Here is a 27,622-nt window from a genome sequence, read left to right on the forward strand (position 1 = left end):
TGTACGGAAAATAAAATATAGATTATACAATGAAAGACTTTAAAAATTAAACCAAAAAGACAAATAATGTAACAGAACACGGACCAATCATATCTGTCTTATCAAAAATGTAAAAACCCTAGGGGGGGCTGTGTGGCTCAGTCGGTGAAGCGTCTGACTCTTGATTTCGGCTCAGGTCATGATCTCATGGCTCATGGGATCAAGCCCCACATTGGGTTCTGCACTGACAGTGCAGATACTGCTTGGGATTCTCTCTCTCTCCCTCTCTCTCTCAAAATAAATAATCGTTAAAAAATAAAATAAAACTAGGGACACATGGGTGGCTCAGTCGGTTAAATGTCAGATGTCAGCTCAGGTCATGATCTCACGGTGTGAGTTTGAGTGCCACATCGGGCTCTGTGCTGTCAGCTCAGAGCCCGGAACCTGCTTGGGATTCTGTGTCTCCCTCTCTCTCTGCAGCTCCCCTGCTTGCATTCTGTCTCTCTCAAAAAATAAACATTAAAAAAAAATTTTTAATAAAATTATAAAAAATAAAGTAAAAATCCTAACTCAATTGTAAGAAACATATTTTCAGAACAGATCTCAAAGTAAAATTCAATTCAAGAATATACAAGAGAGGGGCACCTGGATGGCTCACTAGGTTGAAGGTCCAACTGTTGATTTTAGCTCAGGTCATTATCCCAGGGTCGTGGAATTGAGTCCTGTGTCGGGCTCCATGTTCAGATTAAATGCTTAAGATTCTCTCTCTGCCCCTCTTTTCGGCCTGCACTCTCTCTCTGTGCCCCTCTCCCCAGCTTTCTCTTGCTCTCTCTCTCTCTCTCTCTCTCTCTCTCTCACACACACACACACACACACACACACACACACACACACACAAATAAATAAATAAATAAATAACACACAAGAAAAACTCAACTAAAATAAAGCTATTCTGAAAGATTGAATATAAAAGGGCAAAAGCTACTATAAAAACACAAATAAAAAGAAATTAGAAATTGTAATATAAATACCAGATAAGGTAGTAGCAGGCAAAAAATAAATAAATAAATAAATAAAACGAAGAATGACACTTTATAAAAGGTGAAATTCACAATGAGGTGTAAGTTTTATCTTCACACCAAGTAACACAACAGTAACATTTGAAAAACTGAAATCACAGTAGTAGTAGTAGTAGTAGTAGTAGTAGTAGTAGTCTTTAATTTACCTCTCTTAGCCCAGGACCCCCGGGCAAGTAGACAAAAAAGGTCAAGAAAACAGAACTCAATAAAAGTTATTTAATACTGTAAACTTCCCTGATCAGTACATTTAACTCTGCACCATAAAAACAAAGAATGTAACCTTTAGGGGCACCTGGGTGGCTCAGTCGGTTAAGCGTCTGCTATTGGTTTTGGCTCAGGTCATGATCTTGCGGTTTCTGAGTTCGAGCCCCAGGTCAGTCTTCAAGCTGACAGTGCGGAGCCTGCTTGGGATTCTCTCCCTCTCTCGCTGCCCCTCTCTCACTCATTCTGTCTCGCTCTCAAAATAAATAAATAAAAACTTGCAGGAAAAAAAAAAAAGCATGTAACATTAAAAAAAAAAAATCTCGAGGAATGTTCACAAATATTGATTCTATAATAGGCCAGAAAGAAAATTTCAAAAAATTCCAAAAAGAATAAATTGTATTTTCTATTCATAGTGCAGTAAGAGTATGAGTTATTAACCAAGTTATAAAATAAAACAAAACAAAAACATCCCACAACCTGGAAGTTTTTCAAGACTTTCTCAAACATCTCCTTAAGAAACAAAAAGGAAATATAAACTAAAATTGGAGAATTTCTAGAAAACATACAAACAGAAATCACAAGTCAGAACTAAGACCATTCTCAGTAAATGCCAAATAAGTATTGGCATACAGCAAATGCCAAAAAAGTAACAGAATGAAGAAACCAAGAGAGAAGAAATCAGTAAAGATACAAGTAAGGAGTAAAACAATAGTAAAATGATAGAATACATTATCATTTGGAAGCTGGTCTTCTTGAGGCGTTTTACTGGTGAGGAAACTAAAATGGATTAACCAGTAGCTAACATGATCAAGAGGAGAAAAAGTCAGGGGAAGTAGAAATACAGCATTGTTTGTAATGGCAAAGACTGGAATGTCCAAAATGATTAAATATAGCACATTCATAAAAAGAAACACTGCAGCTTTAAAAGGACAAGGGAAATCTTTATATACTGATCTGAAAAGATCTCCAAGATATACTGTTAAGTGAAAACAGTAAGGTTCAGAATGATAAGCACAGTAAGTTGCCCTTGTACAAAAAACAGGAAATGTAAGAATCTATAATTGCATTTTCTTGTACATGAAAAAGAAACTTCGGGAAGATACCCAAGAATCGAGACAGTGGTTTCCAACTGGAAAGAGTAGAAATTGGGTATAGGGAGACAAGGATATATTGAAGGATGTTTTTCAGCACACAATGTTTTTATACTTCTGGGTTTTGAGCCCTGTAAATGTACTACTTATTTTTTAAAATAAAATTTTAGATTTGCATATGACCAACATTAATTTATCAAATGTTTTCAAGCACTTACCAAAACTGTATTTGGTATTGAAAATGTACAAAATGAAAAGATTCAGAACTCTCTTTTTTATTTTTTAAGTAATCTCTACACACAATATGGGACTCAAACTTACAACCTAAGATTAAGAGTCGCATGCTCTACCGATGGAGCCAGCCAGGCACCCCCAGAACGTTCAAAAAGCCTGTAGTCTTTACGCTTTAGGGGGACACAGGTGGGATATGTGACTGATCCTTCGTACAAAGACAGTATGTGGAAAGTGCAATAAGGGCATCTATACGGACATAATGGAAATGAGGATGTTGTTCAGGGAAGATGACTCTTAGGCTAAGATTTAAAGGGCAAGCCAGAAATTTTTGGTGGAAAAATAAAAAATATGCCAGGCAGGGGCGCCTGGGTGGCTCAGTTGGTTAAGCGTCCAACTCCTGGTTTCAGCTCTGGTCATGATTTCATGGTTTGTGAACTCCAGCCTTGAGCTGGGCTCTGCAAAGACCGTGTGGAGCCTGCTTGGGATTCTCTCTGTCCCTCTCTCTCTCTGCCCCTCCCCTGCTCTCTCTCAAAATAAATAAACTTTAAAAAAAAAAAAAAAAAAAAAAGAACATCCCAGATTAGAAAACAGAGGCTTGGAAGTAAAGAGAGCAAAGGTATTCAAGAAATCATTACAGATCAGGATTTTGCAACAGGAAGACTGCCTAGAATTCTGACTGAAGCTGAAAGGGGGCTAGATAAGAAAAGGCATGAAATACCATGTTATGTAATTCTATTGCCTTCTACATGTCCGCTATTATGCTGAGTGCTGGGGATAAGGAAGTAAACATGGCCTCCTCCCTGTAGCTTAGTCTAGAGGATAACACCCAACAAAACCAAGAAAGCAGCTTTTGCAATACTTTGATGTCGGGACCTTTCCTGTCTCTAGCTCTTTTCAAATACTCCATTGCCTCCATCAGAATGCGCTCTCTACATTTCCTCTCCCCAGCCATTCCTAGCCTAGCTAATTCCTTTCTCAAGACTCCCATTAAATAACCCTTGTTCCAGGCAGCCTTCTCGGACTCCTGAGACTAAATCAATCAGTTCCACTTGCTATATACTTGAAAGCATGCTGTGATTCTTCTTGGTAACTACACTTAGAAGTCTTTGTCTTTCTTCTTTTCCAAACTGTAAGTGGTATGAATACAAGAGCCTAATCTGTCCTGTTTACACTGTATCTCTAGCACTAATCACAGTATACAGCAGACCCTTAATGAATTAATAAATGAATAAATTGTAGAACATAATTTAATCTTTCCTGATCACTCAGGTGGATTATAAAAAACCCAAATGATTGTATTTATACATTTCAGGTATACAGACTATGCGGCCTCTTCCTCATGGCTCTAGAATGCTATACATTTCAAGTACTTGTCCCTTGACTTTTTTTCTTTCCTCTCAAACCATAAATTGTTACTTCCCACTACTTTTAAGTCTACACTTCTAGCAGATTCCAAGTACATCTAATTTGCAGCCATTTCCTGAGCTAAACAGATAAACAGAGTTATAAGAGATACAAGTGGCATAAGACCAAGTAGCTTTTGAGGACTTTCTTGAGGGGGTGGTGGTTTGGGAGGGAAGGGTGTGGTGAAGGACAGAATGGGGATGCAAAGAGACAGTCTTTTACAAGTAAACTACTTAAACATCACTGCATAATTTCTTTTGTAAACAAGACCTTTTATTTTTGCTAACTTTGGTTTATTCTGTTATATAAGTTCAAATAATTGTTAATACATGTTTCTTCATGCAAATAAAGAGTTGAAAAGAAAAATCTGAAAATAAACATTCCATTGTAAAAGGAAAGAAAAGAATCAGTTGAAAAAAAACTGGTCCAAGATACTGAGGAAAAAGTATTTGAGTTTTCATCAATTCAAGATGTAAGCTTTTTCCCATTTACAAATACATGAAAGTGGAATGTGCCTCACAATTAAGGTCTTAAATGTAAATGGCAATGTTTTTCTCTCTCAGTCGTACATAAAATAATGGTGTACCTCATAACTAATGGTACCTTAGATTTGATGAAATGCATATTATAAAAATATTTATCTATATGACTTTCTCAACTACATAATTCTTAATTACCTACTCACTATTATTAACATATTCCATCTCTTTTGCCCCACTAATATGAAAACCAAATGCTCATATTAATGATGGTGACAGGAGATAAAATCCAGTATGAAAGGGAAAAAACAAGTAGCAATTTTGTTTCACTAAGAAATCTCACATTAAGAGATCATGGGCCTCTCCAACGAATGGGCCTAATTAAAATTCTGCTCCAGAAACTCTAGTTAAATCCCTCAGAACCCTTATCTTCTGAGGAAAGTATGTACCCTAGCTATGTTGTATGTAATCATCATAATAGTTCACAAAATTATTTATTCATTGTTGAAGAGATAGAAATGCATCTCCTCTGGTTTCCAAGGTCAATAGTCTGAGTGGTCCTGCATACTTCAGGACCATTAATTTAGAGTAATTTACAGCATTATTATTCTCTAAAAGCATTACACAATTAAATATGCTTCTTGAATTACTAGCAACGTAATCACTAATGTGACTTTCAACTCTAAACTAGCATAATTACAAAAACTTGAAATTTTTCATTTATACACAACTGTAAAAATTAGATACACTAAGTCTGATCTTCATACAAAATAAAAACTCTCCAAAAAACTTACATACCTTTTGTTACTTTTTCTCCCTCAAAGGCAAAAATGTAAACCAATTGCTTCTAGAAATGATTAAGTTATTACTATTCTTATTAAGTTACTATTATTCTTAAATATTTTCTCTTAAAATAACAGGTAAACATCAGAAGAAATATTTCCACTAGGGCAAAAGAACAAAAGAACAGAAGTCAATGAGAAACAAGTCCTAGAAAATATGCAAAAAAACAATCATCTCGGTTGACAAAAGATATTTTGAGGGGATAATTAAATGTGAATGTTGATCTGATAACCATAATTACAGAGTAAAACCACTAACAAATTACTTTTTGTTTTTAGTACTTACCTTTGTCTGGGAACTATGAAGAGCGCCCGTACCAACTTCTTCCTATTTGCTTTTGTATTCATGTTCATGCAAAAATCCATTGCTGCCTATGGGAGAAAAAGCAAACTTTTTTCCTTAAAAAACTTTTTTGATTTAGCTAATGAAAGCAGAAACCCTCCATGCTACAAAGGACTTCTATGTGTTCCTAAATATTTCAAAATGGTTTTAGAACACTGGTATTATAAGCATATGCCAAATTAAAGGATCACTGAACTTAAACTATCCTCTCCTTTCAGATCTCAAAATACATGTTTCATAAACTTTTTTTTAATGTATTTATTTATTTACTTACTTACTTATTTTGAGAGAGAGAGAGAGAGAGAGAGACCGAGTGTGAGCAGGGGAGAGGCAGAGAGAGAGGGAGACACGGAATCCAAAGCAGGCTCCAGGCTTTGACCTGTCAGCACAGAGCCCGATGCGGGGCTTGAACTCGTGGATCATGACCCAAGCCAAAGTCAGACAATGAACCAAATGAGCCACCCAGGCGCCCCTCATAAACTTTTTAATTGCAACCTAGTGTTAAAAACAGAACCCCAAGTGGGTAGACTGAAGACCTACCATGAACTATCTGGAAAATAACTGTATGAAATGTGTAATTAATGCCTTCGACCTCATTGAAGTCAAGTAATATCAGAAAAAAAACTCTGATAGAATTAGAAAGTAGCAATAATAGTTACCAGGAGCCAAGAAAATTATTAATGCTAATAACAATAATAAAAAAGGAGCAAAGATAAACTGGAAATGAAAAGAAGGCATACATTATTCTCAGGAATATGTAAGAATAAATGCCCCAACATTGACGAAAAAGATTTAGTTTAGTGTCAACAATCAGACTTGACAATTTAAACTAAAGAAACCACATCGCAATATTGTAATAAATGCCCACTATTAATAAATACAACTATTATTTAGTGTAGCAATCCACCATTCTATGCTACAGATCAAAAAAAAGTGTTCAATATTTCATCAATATGTCTAACATATAAGCGTAAAAGAAAAGCTAGAAGAGATGAACATTCTGGAAAGCCACTGGAAAACAAAATATGAGTAATTTTTAAAATACGGTATTTTTAGGGGCGCCTGGGTGGCTCACTTGGTTGAGCTTCCGACTTCGGCTCAGGTCATGATCTTGCGGCTTGTGAGTTCGAGCCCTGCATCGGGCTCTGTGCTGACAGCTCAGAGCCTGTGGCCTGCCTCAGATTCTGTGTCTCCCTATCACTCTGCCCTAACCCACTCGCATTCTGTCTCTCTCTCAAAAATAAATAAGCATTAAAAATAAATAAATAAATAAATAAAATACAGTGTTTTTAAAACCCAGGCATGTATATTTTTAAAATGTTAAAGATTTTCAGTTTATTGTTTGATATTTCATTTAAGAAAAATAACAAGTTTAAGTTATAATTTAAAAAAGAATAGAGGCGCCTGTGTGGCCCAGTCGGTTAAGCATCAGACTTAATTTCGGCTCAGGTCATGATCTCACAGTTCATGAGATCGAGCCCCATGTCCCATCAGGTTCTGTGCTGGCAGCATGGAGCCTGCTTGGGATGCTCTTTCTTCCCCTCTTCCCCCCCTCCCCCCCCTTGCTGTGCTTTCACTCTCTCTCATTCTCTCAAATAAAATAAATAGGAATAAACTACCTTTAAATATACTTCTGAGGATCTCAAATATTGTCCTTCCATAGGCTCATATGTAATGATTATTTTATCATTAATCCCAATTTCTAATCTGATAATCTCTTGATTATCAGATGCAAATAGAAGATCCATAGAGTTCCCTGAACTATAAAGGATTTCTACTCTTCACTATAGACAGAATATACTGTAACACCTCCTATTTGGTTAAATCTTTTGATGAAATAAATGGCACAACTAACACGGACTAGATTCAAATTCAGGAAACTGACTCACACTGGAAGTATTCATCAAGATCGAAATTTTACATCAACAATTAGTCAAGAGAGTAAAATCAATTTAAATCTTTCTTCTGCAGGGTGCCTGGGTGGCACAGTCAATTAAGCATCTGACTCTTGGTTTCAGCTCAGATCATGATCTTGGGTTCATGAGTTCAAACCCTGCATCAAGCTCCATGCTGGCAGTGCGGAGCATGCTTGGGATTGTCTCTCCCCCTCTCTCTCTGCACCTCCTCTGCTCATGACTGATCTCTCTCAAAATAAATAAATATTTTTAAATTTTTTTTTAATTAAAAAAATAGTAATAAATTTTTCTTAACGCTTGTAAAAAGAATGTAATGTTATTAAAGCTTACATTTTATAACATTAAAGATTACAGCTAATTAAAATAACAAAGAGAAAATATAAAAGTATAACACATTTTCCTTCAAGCAATTCACCCATATGAAACACTGAAAAATTCTGGACCTAATAAACAAAAACCCCAAGTCATGAAATAAAATGAAATAGGTTAACTCAGGAAATAAAATAGGTTAACATTGGAAAACTTCTCACACAAACATGGGAAAAAACCTCAAAGCAAAATTTGTGATGATATTAAGAAAAATTTTAAATAGCTAATATTGGGTATATTTCACCATAAATTAGAAAACATGAAAAATAAAATGTATTTCAATAACTACTTTAGAACACTATCCTTTAAAATACATAAGTAGTTTGCATATTCTATCTAAATAAATTTTATGAAGACAGAGAAGGCAATATTCACTTCACCTACCACAATAATCAAAGGTCAGTTAGGGAACAAACCTACAACGTTCAAAAATCTCCACAGATTAGGAGTCCCTAAAGCATGTCAATGCTTGGCACACAGTAGGGATTTAATAAATATATGCAATAAATAAACAAAAGATGACATGAGTAGAAAAACTGCCAGAATGAATAAATTTCAGAAAACTACAAAGAAAAAAGCTTCATGTGTATATGAATTCCTAGACTTAACCAGTCCTGTCCTATGGGGAGAAAGAAGCAAAGAGGTCGCCCTGATGGTATCTGTCTGGGTAACAACAGCTAAGTGACAACTCAATAAGCAGTATTTTGAAAGCTGTTTCAAAACATTTTAGGTCAATGAAAGACAATCCAGCAATCATTTCTTATTTTATTTAGTAAAAATACATTCTTATAATCATCAAATATATGCAGAAATAAACTACCATGAATGACATTACCCATAGAAAGTTACTTAAAAAAAATCTTCACTCTGATTTCTATATTGTTACCTAATTACTGAGTTCAAACAAGTCTTGGATTTTTCTACCTGTTTCCCAAGTACCTTTCCCTCTTAAGCCAATTGCACCTTTGTAAATGTATATGGGAAGAAATTCCCTTCATGAAGAAGTGGACTCCCAGGGGAACCCACTGGGGTCCAACAGGGAAGAGTGGCCCCTATTTTCCACCTGACTCTGAGAGTCAACTTCGAATTGAATATATAGTCATTACTGGCAACAGCTCTTAATACTGAACTGGGCGCTAAAGGATACTTTTCAGTACACACTTGGAACAATAACACTACTAGTATACAAAACCGATGAGACCCTTTCCACCTTCAGTTTTCATGATGATGCTCAAAATGGGGTACGGGGGTAGAGCAGAGTATCAAGATTTCTCTTTCATCCTCTCATATGAATGAATATATGAAAATCTGGCAAGGGAAAGATTCAATCATATTTCAAACTTACTAAGTTTTTGAAACCCATACATTGATTTAATCATTCCAAGAAGTAAACCAACTTGGAAACAGTTTTTCAAGCCTGCTCGATTACACAAATAGTTACTGAAATACATCTAAATTATTTGAAGAAGGACTAAACGAGTTCAAAGTTGAAAAATAACCTAACTTCTATAATTCTCTATAGGAAACCATCAAAGCATTATGAGGGAAAAAAAAAATTAAGTATAATAAACTTTGACAAAAAAAATGGTTTAAAGCAACAATTTTCAAACTTTAGGTTTGAAACTTTAGGTTTGAGCCCTTTACTTTATACTCTCAAAAATATCAAGAACCCTAAAGAATTTTATTTATATGGGTTACATTTATCAACATTTACTGTACTAGAAATTAAAACTAAAAGACTTTTAAAATATTAATTCACTTAAAAATACCAACAAACCTATTAGTTGTTACTTTTTTGGGAAATAACTATATACTTTTCAAGATGAAAAAAAATTTAGTGACAAAAGTACTTTTTTCGAAGTTAGCTAGACTTTTGTGTCTACTTATGCATTTAATCTGTGGTGATTTGTTTTTTTGGATGAAGTAAATAAAGAAAATCCAGCTTCACACATATACATAGCTGAAAAAGGGAGGTGTATTTTAATAGGTGTATTTTAATATACTTCCCAGTAATCATAGATATTCTTTGATACTACACCAAAACTTGACAAGTGACAGTTTTTTAAGGGCTAGAAATCAATTTTTCATGCCATGTTACATTAAAATCCACTGGCCTATCTTGTACTTTTGAATGCATCTTTGATACCCAAGCAAGATTCTGTTAACAATGTGTAGGGGTCACTGAGAACAATGGTTCACTGAGCTGTGCAGATGTTCTACACACATACACGACATTTTAGAACTGTATTATTTAATATCACTGCCAATCTCCTCAATAAAGTCTCTTCAGAAAAGAATTGGGAAGGTATCAAATTTATGGTGGCAGTTTTCCAAAATTCTAACTTCTGTTGAAAACTCAGATTTGTTCATTGGTAATACTTTGTTGTTTTCCTTGAAGTGAGAGGTGCACTTCGTTCGTGTTAGAAAATGGTCTGCTAAATACCCAAGGTTGAATAACCACAGTTTGCCCACTGGTTATTTAAGTACTTTTTCCAAGTAAAAATGGTATTCCATGAAAAAAGCAACTAGTTGAGCTTGCAACTCAAACTATCACACAAGTGGTTTTTCTCAAGACAACCTTGAGACAGCAAAAGTGCCTTACACGCCATTCCCATTTTTTCAGATTAAAAGGATGTGCGCTCAAAGGTTGAAATGAAATAAAATTACAAATTTTGATGGAGTCATCAAGGAGATTCTTAAGTGAAAGCAGCACTCTTTTTTTAATTCATGGCAGTGAAGAATACAAAGGCTATAGTTTGCTACCACTGCACCCACTAATGCCAAATTGCCGGCTGCTTTTGCAAATGTCAAAGACAATGAAAAGGTGGAGGATAGAACCCTAGTATTAGTATGAAAGTTTTAAACTTAAAAACGTCATGAAAGCACCTCAGAAGACTCACTCCAAGAACTGACAAAACATACTTTAAGAACTTCTGGTCTAAAACCATATTTTCCAAACTCTGGGGTCCCTATGTAAAGGGGAGAAGTGTCACGCCAACAGGATTCTAGACACCATTCCAGACTATAACAAATAGTTCTCAACTCAGAGAACACTTACAAATTGGCTCCAATCTTCTATGTTTATTTTGTATTCTCATATAAGATTCCATTTGAAGAAATGGTTCATTCTATGGCTAAAATAGTCCAAAACCCACAGACATTCCTAATTAGAGCTATCCTACAAGGTTTATGTGCTTGCATAAAGTTAAACAGACAATTATACCTTGTCTATCAGATCTCGGTTGACACAGTTGGGCAACTGCTGTAGGAAAGCATCTACTATGAGCTTGAGATGAGATCCAGTGCTGGCTTCTTCATCCTCTTGTTCTAATATAAAATTAGTGTTTAAATAGGTTAAAAAAATACAGAGAGACAATCTAAGAATATAAACATTCAATTGTAAGTTTTTTGGGAAATAATCTAGAGCTTTTCTAACTTGTGAAAAAATAAAGCCTTTTTTGAGCTATTACCCTGAAGTTTGGATATCTCTAGAAGCATAACCCAAAGTCATTACAGTCTTGCAGATGCTGAATATGAAAAGGCAAACTTTTGCACCAGACACAAAAACTTAAAAACAATTGCCCTTAGTTTGACAGTAAGTTTGTTATTTTTATCTGCTGAGCATCTCTTCCCCCATGTCTTCAAGTGACAGCACTCCCATCACCTGCTTGCCTTTGAAGGCAACCCATGGGACTGTGACAGGGAAGGGCACTGCTAAAGCACAGCACACCACCTTCCTCTCAGCCACAGGCAGTCATGACACAGAGCCAGATCCTTCCATGACACTTAAGTACTGACAGTGAGAAAGGAGAACCTCTGATGTCACTGGTAGGAAGGATTTGGGCCTAGAGCAGCCTCCAGCCATGCCCACTGTCCCTTTCAGGATATAGAGAAAAGAAAATCTGCAGGAGCAAACAACGAAGCCAATACATAAATATGCACGCAATACTGACAGAAGGTATCCTTCTAATTAAAAAAATCCTAATAAATGGATAACGAAGATGTGGTACACATATAACATGGAATATTATCAGCCTTAAAAAAGAATGAGATCTTGCCATGTGCAACAACATGGATGGACCCAGAGAGTATTATGCTAAATGAAATTAGACAGAGAAAGACAAATAAATACCTTGGGATTTCACTCATATGTACAATTTAAGAAACAAATGAACAAAGACAAAAGAGACAAACAAACAAAAAAAAGACTCTCAAGTACAGAGAATTGCTGTCTGGTGGTTGCCAGAGGGGAGGCAGATGGGGAGGCAGATGAAACAGATAAAGGGGATTAAGAGTACATTTATTGTGATGAACACTGAGTAATATACAGAATCACTGAATTATTACATTGTACACCTGAAAACCATGTAACACCATATGTTAATTATACTTCAATTAAAAATGTCCTAACTAATAAACTCAATAGAAGTATTTAGGAAACAATTAATAGTATAACATTTTTATTATTAAATATAAAACATTACTCAATTATAAAGACAGATATAAGTATAACAGATCAACTAATATATTAGTTGTCTTTTTATAATTCAGCCATTTTAGAGTAACTTTTAAATACCTTTATGTTAAGACTGTAAAGATTAGGGGCACCTGGGTGGCTCAGTCGGTTGAGCGTCCGACTTCAGCTCAGGTCCTGGGCTCGCTGTTCAGGAGGTTCAAGCCCCACGTGGGGCTCTGTGCTGACAGCTCAGAGCCTGGAGCCTGCTTCTGATTCTATGTCTCCCTCTCTCTCTGCTCCTACCCCACTTGCAGTCTATCTCTCTCTCTCTCTCTCTCTCTCAAAAATAAAGATTAAGAAAAAATTTTTAAAAAACAAAAAAACAAAACAATAAAAAAAAGGACTGTAAAGATTATACCACAGAATTAAAGTAAATTCAGGACAAACTACCAAGTAAAGAAGTGTAAGAAATATCTATTAAGAAGATATTTAGAATGTAGATGATCATTAAAGCATATAGTCACATTATATGGGACATGTGGTGTTTCTGTTCTAAATCCTAAAATCCAAAAAAGTGAAGGCCTAGAAACAACAAGAAAAAAAGGAATTACAGAGTAAAGATCTATATTCTTAACGAGGGGTTCTGTGTATAAAGCTTAGTTAAAAATTAAATCGTTAGTGGGGTGCCTGGGTCACTCAGTTCGTTAAGCATCCGACTTCAGCTCAGGTCATGATCTCATGGTTTGTGAGTTCAAGCCCCACATTAGGCTCTCTGCTGACAGCTCAGAGCCTGGAGCCTGCTTCGGATTCTGTGTCTCCCTCTCTCTCTGCCTCTCCCCTGCTCATGCGGTTTCTCTCTCTCAAAAATAACATAAACATTAAAAAAAATTTTTTTTAATTAAATTGTTAGCAATATAGCGCTTACCTTGCTCATCAAGAAGTTTCTTTGTAAGATCCTCAGCTTCATCTCCACCTTCTAATTCCAAGGTATCATCATTAATTTCTAGGTTCTCCAACTCAAGTTCCAAATCTTCAGGATTCGATACCTCCTTATTATCTTTAGGTTCTTTTGCCTCTATTTGAAAACAAAGAATCAGTATCTCTGAATTAAAAGTCATACTGAAATCCTGACACAAAAAATAGGTAAGGATTCATAAAATCTGCATCATTTGTTCTGGAACCTATATATATACCTGATAACAAATCTGAGCGTATATTTAATATACTCAGATTTTGTAAAATGTAGTATACTCATTGAGAACAAAAACCATAACTTCTTTGATTCAATATGCCATCTATTTACTGAAGGGATGGAAGGAAGGAAGGAAGGAGACGTACACGGTGTGAAGAATTGTAGTAAAGATGAGAAGAAAATAAAGTTGATTAGATAAAGTGGACTCAGATTAAGATGGGTCCCAAACTCCACCATGACAAGTTCAGACTTTCTCTTTTATGCAGTATGAGCTTTACTCAATCATGAGCAGAAGATAACATTTAAAAAAATTTTTAATGTTTATTTTTATGAGAGTGTAAGTAAGGGAGGGGCAGAGAGAGAGGGGCCAAAGGATCCAAAGCTGGCTCTGCGCTGATAGCAGCAAGCCCATTGTGGGGCTCAAACTCATAAACCGTAAGATCATGACCTGAGCCAAAGTCAGACACTCAACAAACTAAATCACCTAGGCACCCCCAGGAGGTAACATAGAAACCTGAGGCGATATGAAGGGGCGCCTGGGAGGCTCAGGTGGTTAAGTGTCCGACTCTGGCTCAGGCCATGATCTCACGGTTTGTGAGTTCCAGCCCTGTGTCAGACTCTGTGCTGACAGCCTGCTCCAGATTCTGTGTCTCCCTCTCTCTTTGCCCCTCCCCCACATGCACTCTGTTTCTCTCTCAAAAATAAGTACACATTAAAAAAAAATTAAATGTGAAGTGCTGTGAAAACTAACTTACCAACAATATACAAGATAAATTAGAAAGAAAGGAAAGATTAGATGTGCAAAGACCAATCAGGGAAACATCCTTATGATTTAGATGTCAGGGGTTAGAAGAAACAAGCAAAATGGCTAGCAGTTGGTAATAAGGCTCAATAAAAAAGATAAAAAAGAAAGAGGAACTAAACCCAATTTCAACAAGATTGCCATAATGTTGATCATTATTTCCAGGTGGTAGGTAACCACCAGTTCACTATACTAGCCTTGCTTTTGTGTTTGAACATTTTCATAAATAAAAAACCAAACAATCCTAAATTCAAGACTTTATGCTTAAGAGTGGTAGACTTATAGTGTTGACTAAAATTATTATATTTCTCACCCTCATCTTCTAATCTCATAATTTCTGCATCGAAAGCAGAAATGTTTCACTGATAAATGACACCACACCATATTCGGAAGAATCAAAGCTTTAACTAGTAAGGACTGGTTTTGCTGCCTCTATTGGAGGCAGACTTTTCTCATTCATTAACCTTTTCAACTAACACTTAAATTCCTACTACATGCTAACTACTGTTCTAAACAATAAGGATACAACTTTGTACCAGATGAAAACCCTGCCCACATGGAGCATACACTCACACTCACTCCCCAGCGATCTCTAACATCTGCCTATCAAAAGCCAAATGAGCTACTATGTATTCAAAACTATGCCAAGCTGCTGAATATTCACAAAAAGCTTAAAATGTGACCCTTGCACTCAAGAAATGTACAATCTACCCAAGGAAATTAAGCCGATTTACATGAGAGACTCAGAGGGGTATGGGGAGGGGAGGAGAGGACCCCAAGCAGAAAACAGAACAATGAATGAAGGCCATGAAGCAAGAGAAATGGTCTGTTGCAGACACTGAAAAGAAAAAAGTAAGAGTAATGTGGTATCAGATAGTGGAAAGGAAGACCTAAACCAAACTATGCAGGGCTCAAGAGACCATGTTAAGTTTACATTATATTCCAAATAAACGCAAATCCATTAGAAGACATTAGAGTAAAATTAATTTTTTAGAATGTATACAAGGCAGCAAAAGCGTATCCAGGGCAGCCAGGGAGGAAGTATCACATAGTGGCCCACGTTCAGAGGTGATGGCACCTGAGGTTAGAACAGTAGCTGTAAGGATAAAACCAATCTGAGATATATTTAAAAGGTTGAATTAACTAGATTACTAAAGCGACTGCTCCCTCCTCTTCTATCTGACCCTGAAAAACACTGACACTTAAAAGGGCAAATGAAAGTGGAAGCTGAAGATAAAAACAGTAAGAAAAGCCAGGAAGGGTTAGTGCCACAGAAGCCATGGAAAGGAAATGCCCCACAAAGGAAATAGTAAACTGTGCTGCATGGTTTGAGAAATCAAATGAGACAAAGACTGGAAACTGCTCATGAGACACAGCAACATGAAAATGATGGTAACTTTGGCAAAAACAGTTTCAGGGTAGAGGAGAGGTTGAAGCCAGATTGGAGCAGACTAAAGGAGGAAGTAAGAAAGTGAAGAATCTGCACATAGCCAATTCTTTCAAAAGGACTGCTTAAAAAAAGATAGATGGAAAGAGATGAGAGACCCAGGAGGTGTCAGAGTATTCACAACTTGTTTGATCTGTTTTGTTTTTTAAAGATGAGAATATATTTGAATGCTGAGATTACAGATCCAGTAGAGAAAAGGACAGAGAGACCGAGAGTTTGATACCAAAGAAATCAAAAAAGGATGGATGATGGACTGTAATAGGGTTCGAAAGAAAGAGGGCGACAAGATTCAGAGCAGTAAGATGAACTGGCCTTTAACAGAAGGTATAAAAGTTCACCTTATCACCCAGGGAAGAAACGTTTTAGAAGCCCTAAGACAGGTAGATTTATAAATCAGAAGGGGCACAATGTTGAAGGAGTTCTATGTGATGGCTTCTATCTTCTCTATGAAGTACTAGAGTGCACATGATTATCTGCTAAGCTGGGAAGCCGAATGAAACTGGAGAAAGAATGAAAATGTGTTTGGAGTATGGGAGAGTTAGCTGAGGACAAAGATGTTGTCAAGTTTCCATTCACTGTTGGGGACCTGGTTGAGGTTGGTGACCACGAATTTATCAAGTTCTCAAGCTATCTAACTGACCTTCTATATCTAGGAGAGCAACAGTTTGGATACAGAAACCAGTATGTTGGATGACTGAGTTCAGCCAAGGTTGAACTTGACAGGCATATATAAATGAAAGACAGAAAGAGAAAGAATGTACAAGAGAAATACTAAAGATGAATACCTGAATGCAATCTAGAAAAAAAGGTAAATGAAAGCAGGTGGAGACTAATGGAATGGAAAAAAACAAAATTAAGGGAGCCACACAATGGACTAGAGGTCTCAGAGAAGCACAGTAAGAGGGGCAATGAAGGGATCTGAGAAAGTAAGCTGCAAGGACAGAGAAATATTAAAGTTAGAGATTTCAGGGTGGTGCAGTTTGGGAAGACTATTAGTATTTATTTATTTATTTTTAGTGTTTATTTACTTTTGAGAGAGACAGAGAGACAGAGCATGAGAAGGGGAGGGGAAGGGCAGGGAGGGATGGAGACACAGGATTCAAAGCAGGCTCCAGGCTCTGACCTGTCAGCACAGCAGGGCCCGAACTCACAAACCTTGCGTTCATGACCTGAGCTGAAGTCGGATGCTTAACCAGCTGAGCCACCCAGGCGCCCCATGGGAAGATTAATTTTCTATCATGCTGGTAAGAATGAAAGGCAGTGAGAGATTCCTTAAGTTCAAACCAGTTACTGGTGGAAACTGTCCTATAATTTTTTATCCACAAAATACCTCTACCAAATACAAGGGCATTTTCTTTCTTTTGAAGTTCAACTATTTAGTCAGTCACCAAATCTGATTTATTCATTCTTGATTATCTGTATGTGAGACCATATCCCTTTCTTTTCATTCTTGTTACTGCTCCTATAACAGACCTCTTAACGTTACTAAAACAGAAACCCAGCCAGTCCACACCATATTTCCACTTTACTTTATGCTGTATGTCACTGACTAGAGTAAACTTTAACAGAAAGTAACCAGAGTAACAGTAAGCTACTTATTGATCACAGCTATGCATCCATGTTATACAAACTTCAATTAAATGGTATTCACGGTTTATAGCAAGATAGTCCAAACCAATTTCCCCTACTCTCCTATTTATTACATCTTCTAAAAAGACAAAATGAATTATTTGATCCTTACTTCCTCTCCAAATATACTCAATCATTTCCAGCTTCAATATCTTTTTTCATGCCATTGTCTCTACTTGGAAGGTCCACGTCGTCTCTTGTCAAAACCCAAGCCAAACTTCAAAGTCTGTCACAAGTTCCATTTCTTCCAGAGTTTTATCTGATCTCCAACCATGGTTACTGCCTCCACTGTCACAGTTCTTTGTACTTTTCCTAAGGCCCCACACCTACTCTCCTTCACATTAGAATTCTTTGAGCCCTGGCTGCTCCCCACTAATGTGACCGTGAAGACCACAGACCCTGGGTTCATATTTGTCTCTCCCATGGCTCTCAGTACATTATCTCACATGAGAGGATGAGGTCCTACACCCACTTCTCAAAGAGAAACAAATATCAGAACCCTTCAAGTAAGTCAAACTTGCATGATGATACGAAAAACCTAGACCATGGTAAAAATCACACAAATTTTTCAAATCCTCAAAACTGTAAGAATTATTGAGGTGACTAATATTTTAGAAACTATTCCTCACTCGGGACTTCAACTCTATACATGAGAAGATATCTTCTGAAAAATTTTAACTGACAAAACTGGGTAGGAGGCATCTAAAATGAGCATTATATATATATATTTTTTCCCTATATTTTTTGACATATTTCAAATATTTCAACACTATTCTTCAAAAAATATAAAGTAAAATTTACCTTAAGGTAAGAACGTCTTTGAGATCAACCAAGGTTTTTATATTTTCAAAGTACCACAGGGGCCCCTTGTAAGGTGTTCTCACCATAGGATGACCCCAACTACCCTTTTCACAATAATACCCTAATTTTCAATGTATTTTAACTTAGATTCTGAAGGATGTTATAAAAAGTTAAGAAACGGTTTTACTATTCTTCTTCCAATCAGTATTCTAACCAGCACCGCCCCATCCCCCATTTAATATGTTACATATGGAAAAAAAGAACAAAACTAATCCTTCAATTTTTTTTTTCCCCAGTTAAAAACTTTTGTGTTTGGGTGATAATGATATGTTATTACACGTGTTACCTGTAACACATGCACCACTGTGGTGGGGATGTTGCCCATGAGGGAGGCTGTGCATGTGGGGGGGGGCGGGGGGAGGGAGGATATGGGAACTGTGTACTTTCTGCTTAATTTTGCTGTGAACCTAAAACAGCTCTAAAAAATGAAGTCTAAGGGCACCTGGGTGGCTTAGTCGGTTAAACATGTGACTTCGGCTCAGGTCATGATCTCACAGTTTGTGAGTGTGAGTCCTGTGTCAGGCTCTGTGCGGACAGCTCAGAGCCTGGAGCCTGTTTCGGACTCTGTGTCTCCCTCTCTCTCTGCCCCTCCCTCGCTCACACTGTCTCACTCTCTCTCAAAAATAAATGAAACATTTTTAAAAATTTAGATATTAAAAAAATAAATAAAATTAAATTTAAAAATTAAGTCTAACATGTAAAAAAAACAGCTTTTATGCATCAAAGGATAATCGAGAAAGTAAAAAGGCGGTCTTCAGAATGGGAAAAAATATCTGGAAATCTGGTAAGGGTCTACTATCCAGAATATTTAAAAAATACTTAAAACAAAAAGATAACTCGATTGAAAAATGGACAAAGGTGGGAAGACTGGGTGGCTCAGTCAGTTGGCCCCTGACCCTTCGTTTCAGCTCACATCATGATCTTAACAGTTCGGGAGCTCAAGCCCCATGTCAGGCAACACTGCTTGGGATTCTCCCCCTCTGCCTGCCTCTCTCATGTTTGTGTGCTCTCACTCTCAAAAATAAATAAAAACGTTAAAAAAAACTTCTAAAAAAAATGGACAAAGGATTTGTCCATGTCATTGTTTCCTCAACGAAGACAAATGGCCAACAAGCACATGAAAAGAGATTCAACATCACTAGCCATTAGGAAATGCAATCAAAACCACAATACCATTTTCACACCCACTAAGATGGTTATAATCAAAAAGAAAATCATACAATAACAAGTGTTGACAAGGATGTAGAGAAACTGGAACCCTCGTACACGGTTGCTAGGAAGGTTAAAATGGTTCAGCCACTGCGTGATGGAGTTTGGGAGTTCTAAAATTTAAACACTGAAGTTTGTATCTCTTAATCCTGTTCACCTATTTCATCCATCCTCCCCTATGCCCACCACCAGTTTTTTAGATGTATTAATAAATCTATTTCTGTTTTTTTTCTTTTTCTCTTGTTTGTTTTATTTTTCAGATTCCACATATAAGTGAAATCACATGGTATTTGTCTTTGTCACTTATTTAGGTCCATCCAAGTTACTGCAAATAACAAGATTTTATTCTTTCTTATGACTAACATTTCATTTTATATACATACCACATCTTTATCTATCGATGGGCACTTAAGTTTGCTTCCACATTTTGGCTATTATAAATAGTACTGCAATAGGGGCGCCTGGGTGGCTTGGTCGGTTAAGTGTCCGACTTCGGCTCAGGTCATGATCTCACGGTCTGTGAGTTCGAGCCCCGCGTTGGGCTCTGTGCTGACAGCTCGGAGCCTGGAGCCTGTTTCAGATTCTGTGTCTCCCTCTCTCTCTGCCCCTCCCCTGTTCATGCTCTGTCTCTGTCTCAAAAATAAACAAACATTAAAAAAAAAAATTTTTAATAAATAAATAAATAAATAAATAAATAAATAGTACTGCAATAAAGAGGGTGCATATATCCTTTCAAATTAGTATTTCTGTTTCCCTTGGGTAAATACCCAACAGTAGAAATCGTAGATTGTATAGTGTTCTTATTTTTAATTTTCTGAGAAAACCCCATACTGTTTTCTATAATTGTTGCACCAATTAATATTCTTACCAACAGTGTACAAAGATTCTCTTTTGTCCACATTGTCACCAATACCTGTTATTTCTTGCCTTTTTGATACTAGCCATTCTGACTGGTGGGAGGTGGTATCTCACTGTGGTTCTGACTTGTGTTTCCCTAATGAGTAGTGGTAATGAGCATCTTTTCATGTATCTATTGGCCATCTGCATGTCCTCTTAGGAAAAATGTGTACTCAGGTCCTCTGCCCATTTTTTAATCAAATTATTTGGTTTTTTGGTGTTGAGTTGTAGAAATTCTTTATATATTTTGGAATATTAACCCCTTATCGAATATATCATTTCCAAGTATCTTCTCCCATTCAGTAGTTGTTGTAATAACATTGTATGGGGACAGATGGTAACTACACTTATAGTGGTGAGCACTACACAACGTACAGAATATTCTAACCACAATGTTGTACACCTAAAACTAATATAATATTATATGTCAACTACACTTAAATTAAAACAAAAACAAAAACAGAAACAGGGGTACCTGGCTCAGTTGGTTGAGCATCCGACTCCTGTTCTCAATTCAGATTGTGATCTCACAGTTCATGACTCTGAGCCCACGCTGGGCTTTGCACTCACAGTGCACAGCCTGCTTGGGACTCTCTGTCTCCCTCTTTCTCTGCCCCTCCCCTGCCCAAACATGTGCGCGCATGCACTCTCTCTCTCAAAAATGAATAAACATTAGGGGCGCCTAGGTGGCTCAGCTGGTTAAGCATCCAACTTAGGCTCAGGTCGTGATCTTACACTTTGTGGGTTCGAGCCCCAAGTCGGGCTGTGTGCTGACAGCTCAGAGCCTGGAGTCTGCTTCAGATTGTGTGTCTCCCTCGCTCTCTGCCCCTCCCCTGCTCACACTCTGCCTCTCTCTCAAAAAATGAACATTAAGAAAAATTAAATGAATAAACATTTTAAAGAATGGAATTACCATATAACCCTATAATTCCTAGGTGTATACACAACAAATTGAAAATAGGGACTCAGACACAGCAGCACAAGTCACAGTGGCCAAAATGTGGAAACAGCTCAAAAGTCCACCCATGGATAAATGGAAAAATAATTTGTGATATATACACAAAATGAAATATAATTCATTCATAAGAATGGAGTATTCATAAATGCACAATGTGGTGTACCTCCAAAACATAAGTAAAAGAAGTAAGCTCAAAAGATCATACATACATCACGTGATTCCACTTATATGATACACTAAAAATAGATAAATCCATAGACACAGAATGCAAACTGGTAGTTGCCAGGGGCTAGAGGAAGGGAGGAATGGAGAGAAACTGCTCAATGGGTACAGGAGTAATGAATGGAATGCTCTGGATGTATGTGTTATAATACTCATACATCAAAGCAAAGAATACTACTTCCTAGTTTTAGTGTAAGGCACAGAAATTACTCAACATAACCTGAAAACCAGTAGAACACAGTAATTAAGGGCCCAAGTCATTAATTAATAAGGCTGAAATTTCAGATCTACCATGCACTAGCTGTGTAAGTTACTTAACCCTGGGTAGTTACTTAACCTCTCTGTGCCACAGTTTCTTCATGAGAAAACAGGGTAACAACAGTGGCTGCCTCACAGGGTTATTATGAGAATTAAATAATTTTTCACTTATATTTCGAAGTACTAAAATGATGTTTGGCATGAAGTGATTATCAAATAAAAATTACTACCTATTATTTTTTTTTTTTTTAACGTTTATTTCTGAGAGAGAGAGAGACAGAGTGTGAGCAGGGGAGGGACAGAGAGAGAGGGAGACACAGGATCCAAAGCAGGCTCCAGGCTGTCAGCATAGAGCCCAATGAGGGGTTCAAACCCACGAACTACGAGATCATGACCTGAGCCGAAGTCAGATGCTTAACTGACTGAGCCACTCAAGTGCCCCACTAGCTATTATTTTTTTAAATGGGTTCCCTAATAAATGTATCAGAATACAAAAGTACAGGGGCGCCCGGGGGGGGGGGCTCAGACGATTGAGCAGTTGAGCATCTGAATTTGGCTCAGGTCATGATCTCACGGTTTGTGAGTTCAAACCCCATATCAGGCTCTCTGCTATTAGTACAGAGTCCACTTTGGATCCTCTGTCTCCCTCGCTCTCTGACCCTCCCTCACTCATGCACACTCTCTCTCAAAAGCAAATAAACATTAAAAAAAAAAAAAAGAATACAAAAGTACATTTAAAAACAAGTTATCTGGGGGCGCCTCTATTAGGGGACAGAGCCCCACATTGGGCTCTGTGCTGGGCATGGAGACTGCTTAAGATTTTCTCTCTCTCTCTCTCTCTCTCTCTCTCTCTCTCTCTACCCCCTCCAGACCCTCGCCCCTGCTCACACCATCTCAAAACATTTAAAAGTGAAAAAAATTATTTCACATTAACATAAATGTTTTAGCACTGCTGAAACTGTCACTTATCACCCTTTCATGCTCCTTTGCGTATTATTCTGTCATTCATTTCATCTAATGACTCAATGTTCATATTGCAAAACTAGTAACTCAACAAAAACCTTTTACAAATACTATTTTGAAACCAATTTTTACAGCACTTAATGTAAATATTTATCCTCTAGAATTTACCTTTGGAATCATCTTTGTTGGAATCTTTATTCTGACAACTTTTCTCATTATCTTTAAACAAGATGGCAGGAACAAAAGCTTTCAAATCGATGAGGTTCTCATAAAAATTCCGAGCATCTTCATCTTCCCAAATACCACCTTCCAAATCATATTCTCCAGGCTTACCAGGTGTAAAGATATCAATTCCAGGCCCATGCTCTATAATAAAATAAGCCACAGGGAATTAAAACCATTTCAGGTTTAGTGTAAAACCACACAGCAACAAGATATTTTATATTTTCAATTTCACAACTAATGAACCTTGAGTGTTAACAAAAGCTTCTTCAATCAACAAACACTCTGAATTGTTCACAAGACCATCTTTAACATCAAATCATAAACTGTGTTTTAAGTAAAGCTCTAAATCCGGACAAACTAGAAGACAGCATATGAGAAAGATGTTTTTTTCATAAATGTTTTAAGCAATTACTGTCAGATTAAGTAGCCATTTGATATATTAGGCCTACTTTCATGGAACTTAAAACCCAAATAAGAAATATATAAGCCTGGCCACTCCTAAAACATCCATATCTCCCACAGTATAAGGCAGATTGCTATAAATGGTCAACTGATAAAGAAATAGGAAATAATGGAAGAAAAGATGAAGAAATATACAGATATTTCAGTAGAAGACAGAAAACCATGCACACATTTGCATACATACATGCACCTACACACACTCTACCTTTTACATACAACTAAAAATTCTTAAACTCAGATCAGGAGAATTTCCAACTTCATGATCATGAGACCATTCACGAATTTATCTGTTCTCACTGTGCTTCTCTCCAAACCACAACTGTAAAGTGGAGAATGATGATGTACAGTGAAAATAACTGTAAGAAGGGTGCCTGGGTAGCCCAGTTGGTTAAGCATCCAGCTCTTGGCTTCAGCTCAGGTCATGATCTCACGGTTCATGAGTTCAAGCCCTGCATCAGGGATTTTCTCTCTCTCTCCCTCTCTCTCTGCCCCTCCCCTGTTCTCGTGCTCTTTCTCTCAAAATAAATAAGTAAACTTTTAAAAGTATTCATTTCATAAGAAGAACAAGAGCAAAAACAACAGAACGCTGGCTCCCTGATGCATTACTTATATGCCTTATACCAAATGTATTTAAAGACAAGACACTAAAACCATACACTATAAGGGAAAAGAGTGATAAATTTATAACTTCTGTTTAATGAAAAATATAAACAAAAGCAAAGGACAAACTAGAAGACAATACTAGCAATATTCATACAAAGAAATTAATATCATTAATATTCATTAATAATACCGGAGTACTGAGGTTAAGGTTCTTTTCCTATACTCTTTTACTTACCTGTTTAGGGGCTTTATTAATTTTTATATTTAAGTGTTATATTTAGTGTTTTATATTTGTGATTATGTTTTATATTTAAAGGTTTAAATGAAACAAACATTTATCATTTTCACCCATTAGATTATGTTTAACAAAGACTGATATCATTAAATGCTAACAAGACGATAGGGAAGTAAGCACTCTCATATCTTATCTAGAATATAAATTAATACAACATTAAGGGGATGTAATCTGTCTGTACTTATCAATATTTAAATTAAGCATAATATTTGATCCCGTAAGATTCCTTCTAGGAGTTTATACCAAAGAAATAACGGAAGTGTGAAGTAAGATTCACAAAGAGGTTGACTATAGCACTGTTTGTAACAGAGCAAAAGTGGATAGAATCTAAGTATCTACCAATAAGATAACAGCTGATATTTATACACTCTGTAATATTAATCAGATGCTAAAAAAAATGACGTGTATCTATCTGAACAGACTCAGTAGGTTCTCAAAAATATGTTATTGAAAGAGAAAAGCAAGTCATGCAAAATAACATACTACATAAATTAACAAGCTATGTCTCAATATCTGATTATATATTTTACATAAATATTTTATATAAAAAAGAGTCTGGACAGATTCATATCAAACTGTACCACAGATACCTTGGAAAATGGAATGCATATGCTAGGAGACTTTCACTTTCCACTCTATAATATGCACGAATATTTTACATATATGAAAAATGTATTTGATAGTAATCATAAGCTGTGAAAAATCAACTTCTGAGAAGCAAACAAATGCTACCAAGTTAAAAAAAAAGCAATAGATAATCACAGGAAACTATTTGTATTGCATGTGACAAAGAATAATTTCTTTAATATGTAAAATGCTTTTACAATTTGATTAAAGATACATAAATATTTTATTAAAATGAAAAGGAAGAGTTAAAGGATTCAAACCAGTATGTCACAGAGAAACAAACATATATAAAACAGCCAATATAAACCTAAAGAAAAGGATACTCAACCTCACTCAGAAGGTAAAAATCAACAACTACATCACAATAAGAGTGTAAGGAAACATTCATTGTCATATAGCTAGTAGCATGTAAATTTCTTTGGAAGAATATTTATACATATTTTTAAATATGTATACATTTTTCTAATTTTTTTAATGTTTATTTATTTTTGAGAGAGAGACAGAGAGTGAGTAGGGGAGGGGCAGAGAGAGATGGGGAGACAAAATCTGCACAGGCTCCAGGCTCTGAGCCATCAGCACAGAGCCCAATGTGGGGCTTGAACCCACAAACCATGAGATGATGATGTGAACCTAAGTCAGATACTTAATCAACTGAGCCACCCAGGCGTCCCTAACTTTATGTATTAAAACTTAAAATGCACATACCTTATGGAATTGGTGATTTACTATATTGTACACCTGAAACTAGTATTACACTGTATGTTAACTGGAATTTAAATAAAAACTTAAAACATAAGAAGTAAAATAAAAAATAAATAGTTGCAGAATAGTGTATATAATACGATCTCATTTCTGAATGGCAAGAACAGGCATTCTGATTACTGAAAAGCTGAGGCTTCTCCAGGCCAGGATGGGGTACCAGTGACCTAAAACAACTAAAAAGACCAAACAATATTATACAAGTTTTTGAACACAACATCAGATAGCACAGGTAAGTGATTCCTACAGAGAAGAAACAAAAAAGCTGAGCCCAACAATTAAGTGCCCTAGCTTACTACTGCCTGGTAAGATTTTCTGGGCTACAGCCAAGTAAGGGAGAAGCAAGGCAGACCCCAGCAGTCTCCCTGAGTTGAGGACAGAGCTGAGTCTGGCAAGACTACTCTAGTCAACGTGGCTAGATATTGCAGGACACAATACCAGAGAGGAGAAAGCACATAGACAGACCTCAAATATCAGCAGAAAGCTCCCCTTGAATGTTCAGCCGAATATTGATCAGCCCCTACCTGTGAGGGAACTGGGTGAGACTGGGAAAATAACTACTCATACTTCCAATTCATTGGAAATCAGGTAGAGTACAGAAGGATATTGCCTCTGTAATATGGAAAATTGGCCCTAGACTAACAGCTGTTCTGACCCCACCTAACAAAGCCAACCTGAAAAGGATAAAACTTTCCAAGTAGCTTAACTATGTTCCAGAATGAAGCTCAATGATATTTCTAAGAATACAAAAATATCCAGCAGTCATCCCAGTAAACATGATCAGACATACAAAGAAGTAGGAAAAAATACAAGAGCTATAGCAATCACTCAATTAAAATCAATGCAGAAATGACTTAAATGATAAAATTAGTAGACAAATTAAAATAATTATAACTATTTCCATATAGTCAACAAACTAGAAGATAAACTGAGCATGTTCAAGACCATGGAAAATATAACCAGGTTCCAGAGATAAAAACTACATTTTTATATAAGTTTAACAGTACATTAGACACTGTAAAAAGAAAGATTAATGAATTTCAAGACAGAGCAAGAGAAACTATCCAATACAAAAATAGACGAAAAAGTACCGAAGAATAAAAAAGACAACTTCAAACCACCTGAGAGTTGTAACTAAATCTCCATAGCAGGTGGAAGAATAACAGAAAACATATTTGAAGAAACAAGGGTCAAGGTTTGGGAAATTTGATGAAAATTGTAAACTCACAGATTCAGGAAGTCCAGTGATCCCAAGCACAAGAAATATACAAAAAACCACACCAAACCACATCATAATTAAGTGATAATAAAGAAATTTTAAAACAACCAGAAGAAAAATACACCATATGCAAAAAAGTATTGAAAGGAAAAAAAAGGTCACCCTAAAATTCTATACCTGGTGAAAATCTCTTTTAAAAATGATGACATAGTGGGGCGCCTGGGTGGCTCAGTCGGTTGAGCATCTGACTTCGGCTCAGGTCATGGTCTCAAAGCTCGTGAGTTCGAGCCCCACATCGGGCTCTGTGCTGACAGCTCAGAGCCTGGAGCCTGCTTCAGATTCTGTCTCCCTTTCTCTCTGCCCCTAACCCACTCACATTCTGTCTCTCTCAAAAATAAATAAACATTAAGAAAAAAAAAATATTTTTAAATGATGACACAGGGCACCTGGGTGGCTCAGTTGGCTAAGCATACAACTCTCAGTTAAGCATCCAATTCTCAGTTTCAGTTCAGGTCATGATCTCATGTTTCATGAGATCAGGCCCTGCATCCGGACTCCATGCATGTGTGAGCAAGGGAGGGGTAGAGGAAGAGAAAGA

At 36.6% G+C, this 27,622-nt stretch overlaps 1 protein-coding gene across 2 annotated transcripts in view; it reads right to left on the reverse strand.

Annotated features, from left to right (window-relative positions):
• UPF2 (UPF2 regulator of nonsense mediated mRNA decay) overlaps nt 1-27,622 on the reverse strand; it is a 110,563-nt gene that overhangs the window by 61,000 nt on the left and 21,941 nt on the right. For both annotated transcript variants that reach the window (XM_042991039.1, XM_042991040.1), the window contains exons 5-8: nt 23,003-23,200; nt 13,322-13,471; nt 11,164-11,267; nt 5,599-5,684 (exon numbers count right to left, since the gene is read on the reverse strand). In XM_042991039.1, coding sequence (XP_042846973.1) covers nt 5,599-5,684; nt 11,164-11,267; nt 13,322-13,471; nt 23,003-23,200 — 538 coding nt within the window. The remainder of the gene's footprint in view (nt 1-5,598; nt 5,685-11,163; nt 11,268-13,321; nt 13,472-23,002; nt 23,201-27,622) is intronic.

The sequence above is a fragment of the Panthera tigris genome, chromosome B4, assembly GCF_018350195.1.
Source record: "Panthera tigris isolate Pti1 chromosome B4, P.tigris_Pti1_mat1.1, whole genome shotgun sequence".
Classification (NCBI taxonomy): Eukaryota; Metazoa; Chordata; class Mammalia; order Carnivora; family Felidae; genus Panthera; species Panthera tigris.